Source organism: Cucurbita moschata, unplaced genomic scaffold (genome assembly GCF_002738365.1).
Source record: "Cucurbita moschata cultivar Rifu unplaced genomic scaffold, Cmos_1.0 Cmo_Scf00038, whole genome shotgun sequence".
Taxonomy (NCBI): Eukaryota; Viridiplantae; Streptophyta; class Magnoliopsida; order Cucurbitales; family Cucurbitaceae; genus Cucurbita; species Cucurbita moschata.
In genome coordinates, this window is record NW_019268554.1 from 1,361,348 (window position 1) to 1,379,545 (window position 18,198).

Below are 18,198 nucleotides of genomic sequence, written 5' to 3' on the forward strand. Positions count from 1 at the left end.
TGTTTATCGAAACTAGAATCGTAAAAAAAAGTTTTTAGGTCATCATGCTGTTCGAGAGTTCATTTTTTAGTGGAACATCACATCAGTTTTATCAGCGAGTTCATGCTTCCGTGGAACTCACTTATATCAAAGTTCAAATTGTTAATGATATTAGTACTGCTCTTCTATCTATATTATTATGCACCGACCAATTTGGCACAATCGAAGCTTGTTTTGACTTCTTACATAACCTTATAACTTTTATGGGATATTTTCAGATTTTTTTATAATAAAAGTTTAATTTTTTTTTGCTACAAAATAGAATATTTCCAAAAAAAAATCTAAATTTTATTTTTTCCAAAAAAAAATAAATAAATGCATGATCAGTTTTTTATACATGAATTTCATAGATTCATACACGAACACTTATATTTCACAACGGTTTTTTAGATTCAAACGCCTATACTCAAAAAGTCAGGTTGAAAATAGAACTCTAATGAAAATGGGAGCGTTACACATGAAACATACACGAACAGAACACTTGTATTTCTTAACGTTTTTTTAGACTCAAACGCCTATACTCAAAAAGTCAGGTCGAAAATAGAAATCTAATGAAAATGGGAGCGTTACAGAGGAAACAAAGAAATTTTTTCATTATCCCTAATTATATTTTAGTTACCCGGTTAAATTTTTTTCAAAATTACATAAATACCCTCCAACTTTCAAATTTTTTTATATACCCCTGTTAATTTTAGAATTTTTAACTGTTTCAAAAACACCACCCTATTTCTAAAGTTTATTTATTTATTTATATTTTTAACTTTTTTTAAAAAATTTAAAAATATTCTTATGGTTAGTATACAAATAGGACAAGTCTATTTATTTTAGAATAAAGTATAAATTATTTTGAAGGGTATTTTTGACTTTTTATTTTTATTTTTATATTTATATAATTAATTTAACCTTATATTAATTATAAAATTTGGATACGAAAAGAACAAAGAAACGAGTTGCCATTGTTTTTGTGGAGTCGACTGTAAAAGGTCTGAAGTAATTTTGTGTTGAACGAACACAAATAGCCACAGAATCAGAGACTTTGATCAATTCAATTGGAATCAGTTCGAATCCTGCACTACTTTGTTGCAGTATATACACGCCAAGCTTCTTCCTTCTCCTGGAGGGTTTTTCTCGCGCGGCTGAGGAGTTCGGAAGAGAAAAGAAATGGTTCCGATGACGGCCCTAGCTTAGGCGGCCATGGGAGACAACAATAATGCCAACAGAGGCCTTGTTTCGGCCAACGCCGCCGCTAATTCCAACCGGAACAACAACGGCAGCCACCACAAGAAGCCGGAGTGGCTGCAGCAGTACGATCTAATTGGGAAGATCGGAGAGGGTACCTATGGCCTTGTGTTCCTTGCTAAAATCAAACCCCCTTCGCCGAGTCGCGGTAAGTCCATTGCCATCAAGAAGTTCAAGCAATCCAAGGACGGTGATGGCGTCTCCCCAACTGCCATCCGCGAAATTATGGTTATTTTCCTTTTCTTTCACTTTTCTTATTCGTATGTCTTCAATTTGATTCGATTATTTTTGTTTTAGGCTGAGGAAGGACAAGAACAAGAACAAGAGTTCAGAACATATAGTTATTGATTTTATTACATTGCCCCTTGTTAATTTCTTTTCCTACGCCAGAAACTGGACATATTTTGGGTGGGATTCATTTTTCCAATAATTCATGACAAGAAAAAAAAAAAAAAAATTAGGGCTTTCTCGAACTTGATTCCTTGTTTCTGCTGGAGCTGTTAATCTTGCACTAAGCATGCCTGGTTAATTAAATTTCTCTATCTTTTATGGTTCAGTTACTGCGGGAAATAACACACGAGAATGTCGTTAAGCTTGTAAATGTTCATATCAATCATACAGATATGTCGCTGTATCTAGCTTTCGATTATGCTGAACATGATCTTTATGTAAGTATCTCTTGCTTCAAATTGTTATGTTAAAAGATTGATTTGATTTGATAAGGGTGGTTAAGACTGAAAATTTCACTGCCCTTTTTGAGGAAAGGAGCCTACCGTTTATTTACAAATCAACTCTTCTTGTCATGTGCATATCTGTATAATATGGTGATTTTTGTATATCTTTACAGGAAATCATTAGACATCATCGGGACAAGGCTAACCATCCCCTTAATCAGTACACCGTTAAATCTTTGCTTTGGCAACTTCTCAATGGATTGAACTATCTCCACAGGTAAACTTGCAGTATGCCACTTTCTTAAATTTAATTTCTCATCACAAGAAGACTTCTAACATAATTTTGCGTTCTGCTGCAGTAATTGGATCATTCATCGTGATTTAAAGCCATCGAATATTTTGGTAAAATTTATATGAAATCTATATTCTGTTTGCTGAACAACCTCGTTATCTCTCTACTTTAGGTTCTGCGTAAGCTGTTGTCCTCTTATGTGTAGACTTGTCTTTTTGCTTGTGTGTTTGTTCCATTACCAGGTAATGGGTGAAGGAGAAGAACAAGGATTGGTTAAAATAGCTGATTTTGGACTTGCAAGAATATACCAAGCTCCCTTGAAGCCATTATCTGAAAATGGAGTACTGATCTCTTTGTTTATTTCTTTTTTAGTTCAACTAATATTTTGTAGATGACATAATATAACTGGGAATGGGATAACGATAAGTCCAATTTTAAAGAGTTTTAATGCTAAATACAATGTAAAAATTATTTTACATGACAACAAAAAGTCTTCATGGTTAACTATTCTAAGTTTTGAGGGAAGAGAGAAAGCAATGACCCCTGCTGGAATTAGAAAATTTTATACCATCTAAATATGCTAAGTGGATAGAAAATCTATAAGATTAAGTTTTAGGGCTGGAGTTGAAAGATACGGAGTACCTAATAAAATTAAGGCTAAATAGGTGACCAACCTTTAACCTAATGCGTTTTTAGAATACGTACAACATTGAATGATAAAAAATGGAAAAAACTACCATCATTAACATCCTTGATGCCCTGAAATTGAAGCTGATTTCCTTCGAGTTTTTGAGGTGTCATTTGTAATTTTCTTGTAGGTTGTCGTCACCATTTGGTATCGTGCACCTGAACTTCTCCTTGGAGCAAAACACTATACTAGTGCTGTTGGTATCCTTGATAAAATCATTAAACTCTAAAGTGGAGCCATTTTGGGCTGTCATATGATTGATGCATTTTACTTGGAACCTAAATATTTGCTAATACATTGAACTTATGCTTGACTTCATGCCCTAATCTTAATTGGTGCTTCAATATGAGAATTCGTTGTTTCAGCTTCAGTTTCAGGACATGAATTTTTTTTCCAGTCATATGTACAAATTATCCTATTTTGTACATGGTAAACTATAGTTCTACTGTTCGTTGGTGTAAGGGCATATTTTACAAAGAAAGGATCAATTCTATTAATGTGAAAATGATGGAGTAGAATTATATCATTTAGGATTCGTCTATTCGACACATGATCTGAGAATGAGTAAAGAAACATGGAAATGAGGGTCATTATAAAAGCTTCCCATCACAGGAAGGTATAAACATGCCCTGTCTAGATGATGTTTTGCATGAGGGTTGGTTTGAATGTGAAATCTTTATTGCTTATCCGGTGCAAATATCGATGCCCTATGGGTAGTAGACTAGGATATATTCTTATCCTGAGTAAAAACAATCATTCCTTTATTTAGAACATTAGATATGTGGGCTGTTGGATGTATTTTTGCTGAGCTCTTGACACTGAAGCCATTGTTTCAAGGGCAAGAAGTCAAAGGGAATCCAAATCCTTTCCAGGTATAAAAGTTTTCTTGCATCCCATTCACCCTGTTGTTAGTGTTTTGATTCTCTTTACACTGGGTCTGCTAATTAATAATGTTTTATCATTGTAATGCTTGTGCTGCATTACAATGAAACCTTTTGTTTGAGCAGCTTGATCAACTCGACAAGATATTTAAGGTTTTAGGTAATGAATTGCTTATTTGTCTCCATTTCTCCTGTATATACATCAAGTTGTTTCTTAATGTCATTAATTTACTAGGCCATCCCACGGTAGAGAAGTGGCCAACACTTGCTAATCTTCCACATTGGCAACAAGATTTACAGCATATACAGGGACATAAATAGTAAGTTTTTTTTTTTTCTTTTTCATATCGAACCAAAAATAAGTTTCCCTGTGGAAACTCTTACTTAAAACCCTCTTTTATAGCATGTTGTGCACATGTTATGATCATGTTTTCATTGGCCTTTGTTTTTGACAGTGACACTGCTGGATTGTTTAATGTGGTGCACCTTTCTCCAAAAAGTCCTGCGTATGATCTTCTATCCAAAATGCTTGAGTATGTCTACCATTTTTAGAACTTGATTTTCTACCATAGAGTTTTTATCAATATATCAATACAGTTCAGACTGTGCTTTTGCAGCCTGTAGATTAGTATCGTCCGTTTATATATTTATAGAAAAGAATGATTCGTTATTGTTAATGCTAATGATATATATCTAGTATTTATATACTGTTCTAGAGAAAAAATAAATAAGTTTGTGGATATGAAATATCAACAGATTTAAGATATGGTAAAACGGTAAAGCATATTGATAGAGGTTAGGCTGTTGTTATGAAGACATAATCTCTCTCCATTCTTGTATTTTGTGGAGATTTCATTGTGTTAATTTTTCTTCCCTATTGGTATAGCTGTACAATGTTCTTTTGCAGTGTCGACAGGCTTAATGTTGCATACATATTTGTAGAAGAAAAATGTTGATATTGATGGAAACTTTGGTATTACTAGAAATATTTGGAAACACCATGGAATTCATAGGACAAATGAAAATAGTTGGAATAATTAATGATGCTCTAATATTTACCTAAGTTCACTTGGTCAAATGCCATGCTTGCATGTCAAGACCTCACAAATTTATACCACCTATCTTATTGACACTTCTTGAATTGTTGAAGAAACCTTCTTAGCTGATAGGATGTTTGAGAAATGTTCATTTTGAAGTTTCATTTCATTTGGGCTGTTTGTGTGTTCGAAGAAACTTGTCACTAAACTTAGTTTTATATATTTGTGCTCTTTGTTTTTTTAAAATGTTATTTTGAAGTTCTGTTTTCTATTGCAGTTGTTGTCCTTTACGAAACTTGTCATTAGTTTGAGCACAGATTCTCTCATCAAGTCTGTATGCACTCCACTGCATCATTCATGTGACCATGCTAGTATATTCGCTTGTGTGCTATTAATAGTTAACCTTCTGCATCATTCACGTGCCCACATCAGTTTGCTCGGGAGTTGCATCTATTTCATGCCCTCAAGTTAGAGTAACCATAATTCTGTGTCTTCAAAAAGTTACACCTGAACAATTTTAAGTTCGCTTGGAATAACTAGTTTTATCTGTTAATTTAGTACGGCGTGGAAATTTCCATCGGTCTTTTTAGTCTTTTTATGCATGGTAAAATTATCCTGATATAGTTCTATTACTTCATTGGAATTTTAAGTTGCTAACTTCCTCTTTGGTCAGGTATGATCCTCGAAAGCGTATAACAGCAGCCCAAGCTCTTGAGCATGAGTATGATTTTTCTCTACACCACTTTCCAATCCTTATTGTGTGCTATTTTGGTATTATTATTATATTGGAATTTCTGATGTGATATTTTAACCCTTCTTTTCAGCTATCACCGGAATGTGTACATGTAATCTGGAATTTTGTTATTATCATTAAATTGTCTTAAATATAATTGCACATTGTTATGTCAATGCATGTGGAATTTTTAGTTTTGCTTATTTTATAGAGAAACAAAGTTTAATTTGAATTAGATGTCAATACTGAAATGTTTACAAACAGAGCATATGATTAATTTTATATTAATGTTTTTTACCTTTTTTAAATGGAAACAAATATTTCAAGGATGGTATGGAATTTATAAAAAATAATAATAAAGAGAGGAGAACCTAGCCCAAAGTCAAGGAAGGTCACATAAAGGCCTTCCTATTAGCTAAAATAATGTTGAGATAATAATCTAGTAAGGGGTAACATTTACACCAAGAAGGGGCCTGTTAAGAAGCTGAATTAAGAACTGTGAGACTATATTCTATGAAGGGAGTTCCATGTACTTCAAGAGGGATCTATTAAATGACGAATTCGAACACATCAAAAGATCTAAGGTGTTGTTGGATTAACGGGAAATCTTCCAGAGGAAAGTCTTGTTGAAATGCAACCAAAGGATCCTCTTTCCTCTCATGGACTGGGGACCAGCCAAAGTTGAAGCGAGAAGATCTATGCTTTGTGGGGGAGCAGACTACCAGTATCTATAGGCGAATGGGCTTGTTATGAATAAATGGCATTGTAAATAGGTGAGAGAAACCCACTTTACTCTTCTTCTGGAAGAAAAGTTTTTGTGGGAAAGGGAGATGAACCAGGGGTATCTTTGGCTTAAAGGTCCAAGTCCCAGCCAACTGTCAAGCTAAAAAGATGCCTAAGCATCTATTTGCCAGAAGAGATTGGTTTGGGGAGGAAAGGAGAGAGAGAGTGCGTTAGGAGAAGCAGTGCAATAACCATTTTGTTACTGGAAGGGTGGTTCAGCTGTCTCCGCCATAAAGAATTCTTCTGAAAAAATATTTCCAAATCTACTTTTCTATAAGAGATTGGTTTCACGTAATTGATATGCCATGTTAGTCTTGCATGATTTTTGGCAGTTGGACATGGTGTAATATTAAAGATAGTTTTTTTTCCTTGTTTTTCAGGTATTTTCGATTAGAACCACTGCCAGGATACAAGTATGGTTATGTTTCTACTTATTTGTTGGATATTGCCCTTTTAAGTTGGATTATTTAGCATTTAGTTTCATCACTTTAACGGGGGTATATGTATCGCAATTTTAGTGCTCTTGTACCAATTCAACCTGGAGAGAAGGTCATTAATTATCCAACTCGCCCTGTGGACACAACCACGGATTTTGAGGGAACAACTAGCCTTCAGCCCCCACAAACGGTAAGCTGTATTATGTAAAGTTTTTTTCTTCTTCTCTTTTAAGATACAAAATTATAGTAATCATATATGAATAAGTGGGCATGTGGAATTTTTTGTTAAACAAAATTATGAGTGCTCCCAGGCTGCTACTATTCAATTTGTTTACCTATGCATTAACTATTTTCCCATTCCCATGACATCCAATAGGCAATGGCTGTCTATTGTGAAAGATTTCTTTTCCGTTTCATTCATCATGATATTTAGATAGCTGCAAATGAGTTGCCATCAAACATGAATCATGAATAATGAGATTCTCGATTTATTTGATCAAATATTGAAAGCCCTTGCTCACTCTATTCTAGGCTAAAGGACAGCTTTTCATCAAGATGTTCTTGCCTCTTGATTTAGGCACTTAGCTTTTAAGACCTAAGAAGCATGGATACAATACGACATAGACACTGTGACACGTCACTTTAAAAATTTAGGACACATACATAGCAAGGACATCTTTATTAAAATATACGTTCGCAAAATATTTATCTTTTTTATGCAATGAAATTCAAAATCTGTAAGTTTCTGCATCTATATGCTTAAAAATAGGACTTTGATGTATTTCACCCTCAAAATTTATTATTATGTCAATTGAGTATACTCAACAAGTGTTCGATGCGTGTTTAACAAATGTTGAACATATATTGACTTTGTAGAACTAGTGTCTAACCCATTTATTGTGCTAATGAGTATCCTATACGTGTCCAATAAGTGTTGGAGCATCCAAACTAAAGTGTCGGTGATTCATTGCTCAAGACCTTTATGTGTTTATGGGCTTTTGATTCAATCAAATAGGCTACCTATCATGTCAGTAAAGAGAGCTTTTTGGTTCCTCAAGGACATTCCAGGTTTAGAGGCAGGTGTTAGTTCAGAAAAAAAAATTTAAACAGAAAAGAATCGATTATTGAAAACTTTAAACTTCAATAACTAAGAAATGATTGGACCATGGGGTACTAGAATGCTACAAACAAGCATGGTTGAAAGTCTTTTTTGAGCACGTTGTTTCTCTGCCAATACAGCTTTCCTGGATCCCCAAGGGGTCATCCAGTAACATGTCTTTCATTTTTTGTTTCTTGTTTTCCTTGTTTTAAGAAACGTAAGTATTGAATAAGGTTCTCTGTTTTTCGTTTCTCATTGCAAAGAAACGTTTGCAATATCGTATATAAATTTTGAAAACATCAAAATCTGGTTTCTCGTTTCTCTTTCTTGTTCTCATTTCTAAATTTTCAGAAAAAAACATAAATAAGATCAATATTTTTATCATTTTATACTCATATATGCATAATAAATGATTTCAAAATAAACATATCATCATGATTTTGATTATTTATTTTAAAAGTTACTTTTCATATGAAGTTTTGGTTTCTTTTAAACAAATAGAATTTAATAGAACAAGCAACAAAAAAGTGTTTTGTTTTCTTGTTTAATAAAACTGTGAAGAGAAACTTTGCCAAGTATAGTTTTTTTTCCTTGAAAAATGACAACATAGGAAATGAGGAACATTACCATCCCTAAAAAAATTTATCTTGCAACATATAATTTGTATTTGTTCTAATACTACCCAGTGGTCCAAGGTAGATGTAAAATGACGTTCTAACTCACATTTTTTTCACTAAATAAGCTATGAATTCTATCTTCTATTGCAAACTAGATATCATTGGATGACTTCATAGTTTAACTCTTTAAGTTTCCTGTCTTTAGTAGAGCATGTCAAGCACCTTGCTTTCTTTTCACCATAACATCCAATAAAGCACTTCAAAACTTCGAGGGTAAGTTTAGGGTAAAATACATGATATATCATGGCTATGATGATAACATCATCAATATATGCAATTAGCAATGTAATGCCACTTTCTGCCATCAGTAGAAAGCCGAGTGATTTGACTGTTTTCTTTACCCCAAATACTAGACTTAAATGTCTAGCGAACAAGATTTCTCTATTTGAGAGGTATTGAGAATTCCACCTTATCCACTATTTTAATAAACATGCCTCAGTGCTAGGTGCCTCTAGAGGCGTGGTGCATCGCTAATAAAATGAGAAAGCGAGTTGCCTATTATCCTGTACAAATATCTGAAAGTCTCTCATTTCTCTCATTGTCAAACTTTTGTCTTATCTTCAATTGTCAACAGGCGTCTGGAAATGCGGTAAACATGCAAGGTGCTCATGCTGTGGCAGGCAGATCTGTCCCTCGGCCGATGATAGGAGTTGGCATGCCAAGGATGCCTCCTCAGGGCATGGGTCCTTATAACCTTGCATCTCAGGCTGGGATGGGCATGAATCCTGGTGGCATCCCTATGCAGCGTGGTGTTTCTGCCCAAGCTCATCAGCAACAACAGGTTGGTTATTTATGCCAATTCTGTTAGTTCTTAAAATTGTTTTGTACATCTGTAGATGAATGTCACTAACCATAATGGCCTTCGTTTTCTCCCTTAATATTTCAAAATAGTTAAGGAGAAAAGATCCAGGAATGGGAATGCCAGGCTATCCTCCACAGCAGAAACAACAAAGACGCTACTGAGGTAATAGATCTCAACGACTCTGTTAGTTGCATACAAGCTTTAATGGCCTTCGTTTTCCATGGTAGTATGTTTAGTTGCATACAAGCTTTTGAGTATCTTGATGGTCCGTACCTCAATTTGCCACGATAGTATGTAGGTTGTGAATGGTTGATTTTCTTGTTTACTGGAAATATGGTGGAAATGACACGTTATGTTCAACTGTTAACCATGTGCAAAACAGTCCAAACACTACTGATAAGCTTCAATATTTCCATGTTGGAGGAGGTACTCTAGACGTCTTGACACAGACTATATTGTACTGATGGCTGAGCTCTATTTTTTATCCATGAAGTTCCTGTTTTCATGTTAAGAAAAAAAAAAGAAGTTTAGGTTCTATTCTTTAGGGTGTCTCCCTCTTGAAATACCTTTGTTATTCTAGTTTGTCAGTAAGTATAGAATTATGGAGAAGATTTGAACAAAGAAAATTTAGTTAGCTTAAAAGAAGAATGAGGAAAGTCTCAGTTTCCTCGTTAAAGCAAGCACAAAGAAAATAGGCAACATGGATAAGATGCAAAAGTCACGTGTATTTGACTTTTTTTTTTTGGTATCTGGAACAATTTGATATCTATTTTCTGGTTAGACTGTAACAGGCAAGCAAGTAGATTGTAATAGTCCAAGTCATTGTCCGCTTTGGCCTGTTATGTATCGCCGTCAGCCTTACGATTTTAAAACACGTCTGTTAGGGAGAGAGGTTACCACACCCTTGTAAGGAATGCTTCGTTTCCCTCTCCAATTGACGTGGGATCTCACAATCTACCCTTCTTAGGGCCAGCGTTTTCGTTGGCACCCCGTCCGGTGTTTGGCTCTGATATCATTTTTAACAGCCCAAGCCCAACGCTAGTAGATATTGTCCGCTTTGGCCCGTGAGATCTCACATAAATCCTGGTCTATAGTCTTTTCGGTGTTCAATTTTGTCAAGATCTATAAGTTCTTTTGAATTTATTCATCTTTTACTCAAATGTTCATCATGAATTTCAATTAAACTTCCGCAACAAACCCATTAACGAAATACTACACGGTCATCAGACTTGGTTTATTCTTGAACTACGCTAAATTTTGTTCTTGCAGTGGTATCAGGAAGATCAGAAATTACTTGTACGCTTAGCCAAAATTTGTCCACGCCATCTTACAAAGCCAAGGTGTTGCTTGTTGATTTATTTGCTAGCTGAGGTTCATCAACTCGTCTGAATAAGTTAACGACCAAGCATGTTTCTTGACACAGTATCGATTGATGTTAATACATCTCTCAACTTGCTTGCCTGCTCGGTTGCTGCACAGATCAAATGGGAGAAGGCAAGAATTGCTCCCGGGCATCAGTTTTCTTGATATTAAGCTCCTTCATCTTGATATAAGGTAACTTGGCCTACAAAGAAAGTAGGTCCTCTTGTATGATAATACTCCAAGTTAAGTAGGGTTGTGTTTATTCGGGTAACACGGAACGGTTGCGTGTACTTTATCTATAAGGTTAGAGAAGTTGGAAAGGGAAGAAAAAGATAGGATTATCGAACCCCCACCCCCAAAGAGTAGATCAGTCTCTACTTCCGTAGCCATATTTGGATCTTTTGTGAAGTTTGCGTAGTCACTGTCATGTATTGTGGACTTAATTTATGACTTGAACGACTAATTCTTTTTCATCTTTTCATTCTAATTTCAGAATATAGGGGGCTTTATATGATATTGCCTTGTTTAAAGCGAAGCTTCACTTAGTAAGCACACCATTCTGTTTTTCTAATATGTTCTTCATAAATTTTCGGTCGAGCTTTTCGTCTTGAAAAGACATGAATTCTAGGAAAAATTTCAAAACATAATCAAATTTTTATAATTAATTTTTAACTTTAGGTCGTGTCCATGATGAAGGCTGGAAGGCTGATAAAGCAAGGAGCCTAAGAGATACTAGATAGTGTAGTGACAAGAAAAAGTGGAGTTGATGGTGTCAACAATACCAATCGTAAGAAAATTTCCAAATATGTTTCATGATGATTTGTTGGGTGTACCCCTACTCGAGGGGAGTTACCGACCGTATTTTAAAGATTCCTTACCGCATGGTATCAAAGAGTTGAAAGAGTTGAAGGAACTTAAGGGACAATACCAACTACACAAAGGTTTTATCCACCATACTGTTTCATCTGGGGTGTATCAATATTATTTGTTAAGAAGAAGGACAAGTGAATGAGATTGCGTATGACTACCAAGAGCTAAACAAGATATGATAGTGAAGAATAAATACCTACATAGAGAATTTGTTCGACCAGCTAAAAGAAGTGATAGTGTTTTCTCAAATTGATTTGTACTTATCATTTGGTTGGACCAACACGCCCTCAGTATTCATAGAATTAATGAATTAGATATTTAAGGAGTGTCTTGACACCTTTGTTATTGTATTCATTGATGATATACTGATGTACTCGAAGACGAATAGAGAACACGAAGGTCACCTTAGAGAGAACACAAAGGACACCTTAGACGAGCGTCGATCGTTCTAAGAGAAAATCAGTTGTAGGCCAAGTTGTTGAAGTATCGAATGATATAATATCTATCGACCCAAAAAAAGGTTAAAGTAGTAACCAAGTGGATACGCCCTACTATCGTTACTAAAATACTTAGCCTTCCTTCTTATAGACTGAGACAATCCTTCTTATAGACTGAGACAAGTGAAACCAGTATATAATGTAATGGTCAATTAAAAAAACAATAGGTCGCCAGAAACCACTCAAAATGAAAGAATATAAAGAACCCAATCCAACAAACTACTTACAATGAGAGACAATACAAAAGAGAATATCAAAATACAAAAGAGAATATCAAAATAGAGAGCATAATGATCACAATGCTCCCTCCTCCTAACAAAATTACAAATAACTCTGATCATCACCTACTACAATCCACATTTCTTGCCTCATAACACATCAAATATACTCTCTCAGTCACAACTCGTCGACTTCTCTACTTCCTCGACGGTTGCATCATTGTTAAAAGTGATCCCCCGGGTAACCATTGATCCGAAGCTCCTCATCCTTCACTCGCTTCCTCGATACATATACAATAAAACAGCATCTCGAAAGACGAGCACACGAACGCCTGCCCAAAGAGAAGTGTTGGAAATAAATAAAGCACCCACAAATGGGACTGCTATTTTCTGTTGCAAAGACAATGAAAATAGCATCTTCCCACGAGATCTTTGCTCTTAGTGTGACTGCTAAGAACTTGCTCAATAAAGTCTATGAAAATAGATCCAAGCCCACCGCTAGCAGATATTGTCCTCTTTGGCTTTCCCTTTCGGGCTTTCCCTCCAGGTTTTAAAAACGCGTATGCTAGGGAGAATAAAGAATGCCTCATTCTCCTCCCCAACCAACGTGGGATCTCACAAAATGAGATAACAAATACACCACTAGCAACTTAGCGTGAACTGCAGACTTCTGTGCTAACTATAATCAGTAAACACCATTTGTATACATCAAAGAACAAAATGATCAAAATTTTGGAACTACTTCAGAAGATCTCAGAATGGCACATAAATGTCACAACAATCTCTGCAGCAAACTATAAATAAAAGAAAAACTCCATACCTCAAATTACAGCCAGGCAAAGAAATTTTCAATGGTTGATCCCTGTGCTTGGCAGCTACGACATATGAGGTATATATCTGACATCCAATCTACACATGAGGTTGTAACTGGCTGTAAAATTCCGTAAAGTCGAGGCGGAAAAGAAGAAACTTCAAATCAACATGCTGTTGCAAAGGCAGCTGAGAAATGAACCCCTCGAGCAATGACGAATACTGTTTGGCTAATGCAGCTAGATCTTGCTCAACATTCCGAAGAAATTCACCAGCACGTCGTGTTAGAGCATTCTCGCCATCAGCTATCCACGACGACGTGTCGAAAGATTTTTCTGTTGAACGATTTTTCTTACTCTTGTCTCTGGAGGGTAAAGATGATTCTATTGTTCTACATAAGAACAAGAGACATATTAAATCCAAGAAGAAAGGAATAGAACATAGAACAACATTAAAATAAACAAATAAAAACGTAGTAGTACCTGCATTGTAATTCATGTATTCCCTCGTATAATCTGTCGGCGTGACTTCGAAATCGTAATATTAGATCAAATAAGCCAAAAAGCGACTTGCAAAGTGTCTGAGATTGTTCTCCAAGAAGAGACTTCTCAAATATTGAATGAAGATACTTTTCATGAGCTGCAAGTAAATCATCCAAATCCATTGCTGCTTCCATTTCATTTGAAAAATCAGACCATGATACTTCCAAGACTTCAAACATTATGTAGTACTGCAAGTTCGTAACAAAATGATTCATCTCGACCCAAAGGACCTGGCATCGCCTTAATGTCGAGAGCAATTGCTTCTTAACCCCATGGTGCAGCTTAGTCAATGAACACGACGTGATGCCGTTTGGCTTCATTGTCTTCCAAGTACCCATAAGCGCATGCTCGACCCGTCTAAGCTTCCATAGGAAATTAAAGATCCTTAAATATTTTGACATGACAGACTCTGTAAATACAGTATCTAATGGAACTCTTGCCTCATATTCCAATGAAAATACATCCCAACCCCGATCTCCGGTTCCATGAGGCATCATCTTAACCTTTAATCTATCCAAGATGTCGGGATCATCATACTGGGCATTGGAAGAACGAATCGCGGTTTCGAGGAGACCGGATAACTTAAACGAGCTAATAGCATTGGCATGCTCAGAAAGCTCTGGCCCAACAATATCCATCAGATATTGGACAAAATCACCTTGTCCTAATAGCAAATAGCGCTTAATTGCTAGACAATGGTCTTTGAACTTATACCGCTTGTGTATGACATCCAACAAGTGTTTGTCTATTCTTTTTGCTGCTCCATCTACCAAAGATTCAAGAGCATCGGTTTCGCCATATCCGAGACCTCCCCTTTGGGTCGAGGTCCCAGCGGCTACTGCTGCTTCTGTTGCAGCATCAGCCCATCCCATATCCTCGCAACAAACACGAAGGAAATTAATCGATTTCCCAGTCCTCAATATACGTCGGGCTAGAGATTGCGAAATGAAAGATGGAAGCATGCTGGTACGAAGCCTATAACCTTCCCTCCAGAGCGATTCGGCCTTCACTTGCTGCCCAACAACGAAAAACTCAGCAAAAATGTCTTCTAGCTCCCCTTCCAAAACCCAACTCCTCACCATCTCAAAAAGTGGAGAGCATACACGCCGCAGCAAACGACTCATGAACTCAAGCACCAACGGGTCACCATGCTGAGCATGTAAATGGATAGCCCCAGCCATCGCCCCACCCTTCAAGACTCGACACTTATCGACCAATACAGCCATCAACCTCATTTTCACCATTGGCTCAGAAAGCCAGACTATCAATCTCCTTAGTGAGAGATAGTTTCCTGAACTTGCTGTCTCCGAAATCATAGGTATCGGATTCATCGACTGAGCTTCGAGAACTGCCAACAGTTTATAGTATTCCGAAAGCTCATCCTGCAATGTAGCACAAAAAGCATGTCCAACAGTTCCAACATCTTCAGCTGGAAAACGTTCCATACTTTCCGAGATATAACCTTTAACCTTCCTAAACAGCCACCCGATTTCACCGAGCTTGCGAACCGTCGTCCTAGTTGCCCTGGGAGCCTTAACTAAATTGGACAAAACATACCCATCAGCATTGTTGTCAAATTTCACATACTTCCCATCAATTCCTTGACAAGCATACAATACATCCCTCACCAAAGCCTCTTCAGTCACTTCATTTTCCTCCTTTTGCAAATTAGCAAACTCCTTGAAAGCAATATCGCGAAGATTTTCAGGGTCTTTTGAAACCAACAAAACCCCCTTCTGCCACTCCTCACACGGCCGTAAACCCCCAGAATTCTTTCCTAACACAGGATCACTCGCTACTAAATTAGGCAAAAGCATTGAAGATTCAAACTGGGTCCGTTTACATTTCCGATCCTCCGCCACAATTTTAATCAAATAAAGCACAGCCCATTTGTTATTTACACTCCCAGGGCCGGTTTTGGATGCAAATTTAGTATAAAGATCAGCAAAAGTGAGGGCCTGAGAAGACTTACCCTCGGTGGCGAGCCTGCGCTTGATGGACTCAGCGATGGCGGCAGCATCAGGAGCAATGGAGGGAGTCATTCGACTAGTGAGAATGCGAATTGCATAGCGAAGGGATTTGTCGAAATGGGAGGAGGTAGAGATGGAATCGGAGGTGGGATTGTGAGAAAGAAGACGAAGAACAAGCTCTTTGATGAGATCAAGAACCTTGCTGGGGTCAGCTTCTTCCATTTTAGAGGGAGAAATGAAGAAGGTACGAGAGAGAAAGAGAGAATGGGAGCAAGGGAGGGGAAAGGCATGGGTGTAATGGATTTCAACAAAATACAACTGTTTGGTATTGGCTGCCTTCAAACCAATGTTCAAAGATTTCATCATGTGATCATCGTATGAATGAATCCAGCTGCATTTTGTGGCAAATTTAATATGTTTTTCCTTCTTTTCTACTCGGGGCTAAGAGTCAATGTGTAAGAAAGGGATATTCACTAACTAATGAAAGTGATGCTCACCTAATGGGTTTCGTATACATGAAATAAATGTACTCGTACCCAAGTGTAAGAAAGTGATACTCACGTAAGAAAGTGATGCTCACCTAACAAATTCCATATACATGAAATTGATGTACTCGTAATCATGTGTAAGAAAGTGATACTTACTCATTTACATATGAAAGTGATGCTCACCTGGTGGGTTATGTATACATGAAATTGATGGACGTGTAACCATGTGTATGAAAGTGATGCATGTCTTGAATAAGAAAGGAACTGAGATCCAAAGTTAGGTTTTATATCTCAGTACAACCATGATAGTTTGCATGTGTATGTATTTTCCGACCTCGACAATGAGGTAGCGGCTAGGCTGATTAAAAGGAAATCAACCCCCATAAGGGGTTGCAATTTACCAAAACACCATGCCATGAACAAGCCATAAGAAACCCATCAATTATACCAAAAAAAGAGACATGGAGAAACTTCCCTTAAATACATAAAACATGAGGCAGCAAAATGCTTTTCTAATTCATTTGGTAAGAGATTACACTTTTTATATTAGCTTGGAAGTTTCACCAAAAGCTTCTTCAGCACTTGGAGCAAACCCCTGCTCTGCTGGCCTAACAAGCTTGTTTTGACTGTACAACAATACATTTACCTCAACACCGTGGCATCGTCATCGTCATCGTCCTCGTTCTCATTCTCATTCTTCCTTCCATATTCGGCCTGTGATTCTCAGCTTCAGCTCTTGCCTTTCCCCCCCTGAAAAATACAGTGCCAGGTTTCTTTGAATGATGAGACCGTCTTGACTGTCACGAACTTTTCGGTGACTGTCGCGGATGCCCCTTGGAATTCCTTGCCATATCAGTTTTCGCCCGTTGCCACCGACTTCCAAACTGTAGCTGAACTTCTTCGCTTCGTTATCGTCGCCCATGAATCGTAAGAATGCCATGTAAACAGGTGCCATTCCTAGCTGGAATGCCTCAAAATGCAAGCAGAACTGCCTTCCAAAGCAGTTGAAAACCTGCCAATGCAAGGTATTATAAAACATTCAATGTTCAGAAACGGAAGAAAACTGGGTTTATCAGATCTTTATCTAAAAGTTACACATGAAAATTCGAGGTAGAACATTGGTACAAATGTAACCGTTTATCATAGTTCAGATTGTGCATCTTATCAAAAAGAAATATATATATTTATATATATAGTCAATAGATTTACCACTTGACTCTACTACATATAGTTAATGCTATATGAAGTCATCACGGCGAGAGAGTAGATTAAAATGCTATATAGAGTAAGCACCTACCGTTAGCATCCATGTGGCGTTTTCGACTTCATGTGGATTTGATTTCACATAGCGATGATTGAAGGTACACCCATCATGCATGTCAACCTTGTGATCATCTTTGAGATGAGCAACAAGCGACTGGATGTCGCCCGTGACCGAGCACTCTGATCCAGCATAAGGGCAGTTGTAAGGACGGAATCGACAGTGTTGTTCGTGCTTAAGCTTACTGTAGTAAGGAAAAATGTCTTGACAGCCCAAGTTCTGGTATCTGCAAGGGATTTCCAGCGACTCAGCTACCTTCTCCAATGCCAAGCACCTTATGTTTCCGAGTTCATGACGACAGGTTGGGCAAGAGTTGCTAACTCTGATCTTGCAGTTTGAGCACAATGTGTGGCCATTCGGGCACTAAAGTTCAAAAGCCAGTCAAGCAAGTCCGAAACAAAGCAGAAGCAGAAAGTATACACATCTCCATGTCATAAAGATTCAAAGAATAAAGAGATCTTCCAAGTCTTCAATGCAACTTTAATATTAAGAAAAAAACTTAAGAACCAGCAATAGGGAGAATTTTCCACAGTAGAGTCCCCAAACCAACCCTCTAATGAATCTATTAGGCTATACAAATTCGTAATCTATGCCTTTAAAACAGCAGAAACCCACTTAAACAAGTAATAATTCTTCAATTCATATGAAAATTCAAGTAACGATTGAGTTAGAGCAAATCAAGAAAAAGTCAAGATCCCTCCAATAACTTTTTTTTTTTTTTTTTTTTTTTTTGTTTTTA

At 36.9% G+C, this 18,198-nt stretch overlaps 3 protein-coding genes across 7 annotated transcripts in view; 1 reads left to right on the plus strand and 2 right to left on the minus strand.

Annotated features, from left to right (window-relative positions):
* The first annotated feature begins 974 nt into the window (after nucleotides 1-974).
* LOC111432449 (cyclin-dependent kinase E-1) lies at nucleotides 975-11,254 on the plus strand. Of its 4 annotated transcripts, none has more exons than XR_002708642.1 (17): nucleotides 975-1,506; nucleotides 1,836-1,946; nucleotides 2,126-2,229; nucleotides 2,312-2,354; nucleotides 2,487-2,585; nucleotides 3,063-3,132; nucleotides 3,710-3,804; nucleotides 3,940-3,973; nucleotides 4,049-4,133; nucleotides 4,269-4,346; nucleotides 5,524-5,571; nucleotides 6,747-6,779; nucleotides 6,885-6,993; nucleotides 9,154-9,360; nucleotides 9,471-9,543; nucleotides 10,648-10,721; nucleotides 10,805-11,254. XR_002708642.1 is itself a non-coding variant. In XM_023069339.1 (16 exons), the coding sequence occupies exons 1-15, from the start codon at nucleotides 1,234-1,236 to the stop codon at nucleotides 9,540-9,542; spliced, it is 1,461 nt and encodes a 486-aa protein (XP_022925107.1). In that variant the 5' UTR covers nucleotides 975-1,233; the 3' UTR covers nucleotide 9,543; nucleotides 10,648-11,254. The 4 variants fall into 4 exon arrangements, 2 of the variants coding, with proteins under 2 accessions (XP_022925107.1, XP_022925106.1); XR_002708641.1 differs by having other exon boundaries at nucleotides 10,651-10,721; XM_023069339.1 differs by having other exon boundaries at nucleotides 10,648-11,254.
* A 1,129-nt stretch (nucleotides 11,255-12,383) lies between these two features.
* LOC111432517 (gamma-tubulin complex component 3-like) lies at nucleotides 12,384-16,033 on the minus strand. The gene is made up of 3 exons (XM_023069439.1): nucleotides 13,621-16,033; nucleotides 13,149-13,529; nucleotides 12,384-12,660 (listed from the first exon to the last, which is right to left on the minus strand). Exons 1-2 carry the CDS (start codon nucleotides 16,014-16,016, stop codon nucleotides 13,238-13,240), a joined length of 2,688 nt encoding a protein of 895 aa, XP_022925207.1. The 5' UTR covers nucleotides 16,017-16,033; the 3' UTR covers nucleotides 12,384-12,660; nucleotides 13,149-13,237.
* Nucleotides 16,034-16,554: 521 nt separating this feature from the next.
* LOC111432512 (E3 ubiquitin-protein ligase SINAT2-like) overlaps nucleotides 16,555-18,198 on the minus strand; it is a 5,393-nt gene continuing 3,749 nt past the window's right edge. For both annotated transcript variants that reach the window (XM_023069431.1, XM_023069430.1), the window contains exons 4-5: nucleotides 17,436-17,822; nucleotides 16,555-17,150 (exon numbers count right to left, since the gene is read on the minus strand). In XM_023069431.1, the coding sequence (XP_022925199.1) occupies nucleotides 16,830-17,150; nucleotides 17,436-17,822 (708 nt within the window). In that variant the 3' untranslated portion in view covers nucleotides 16,555-16,829. The remainder of the gene's footprint in view (nucleotides 17,151-17,435; nucleotides 17,823-18,198) is intronic.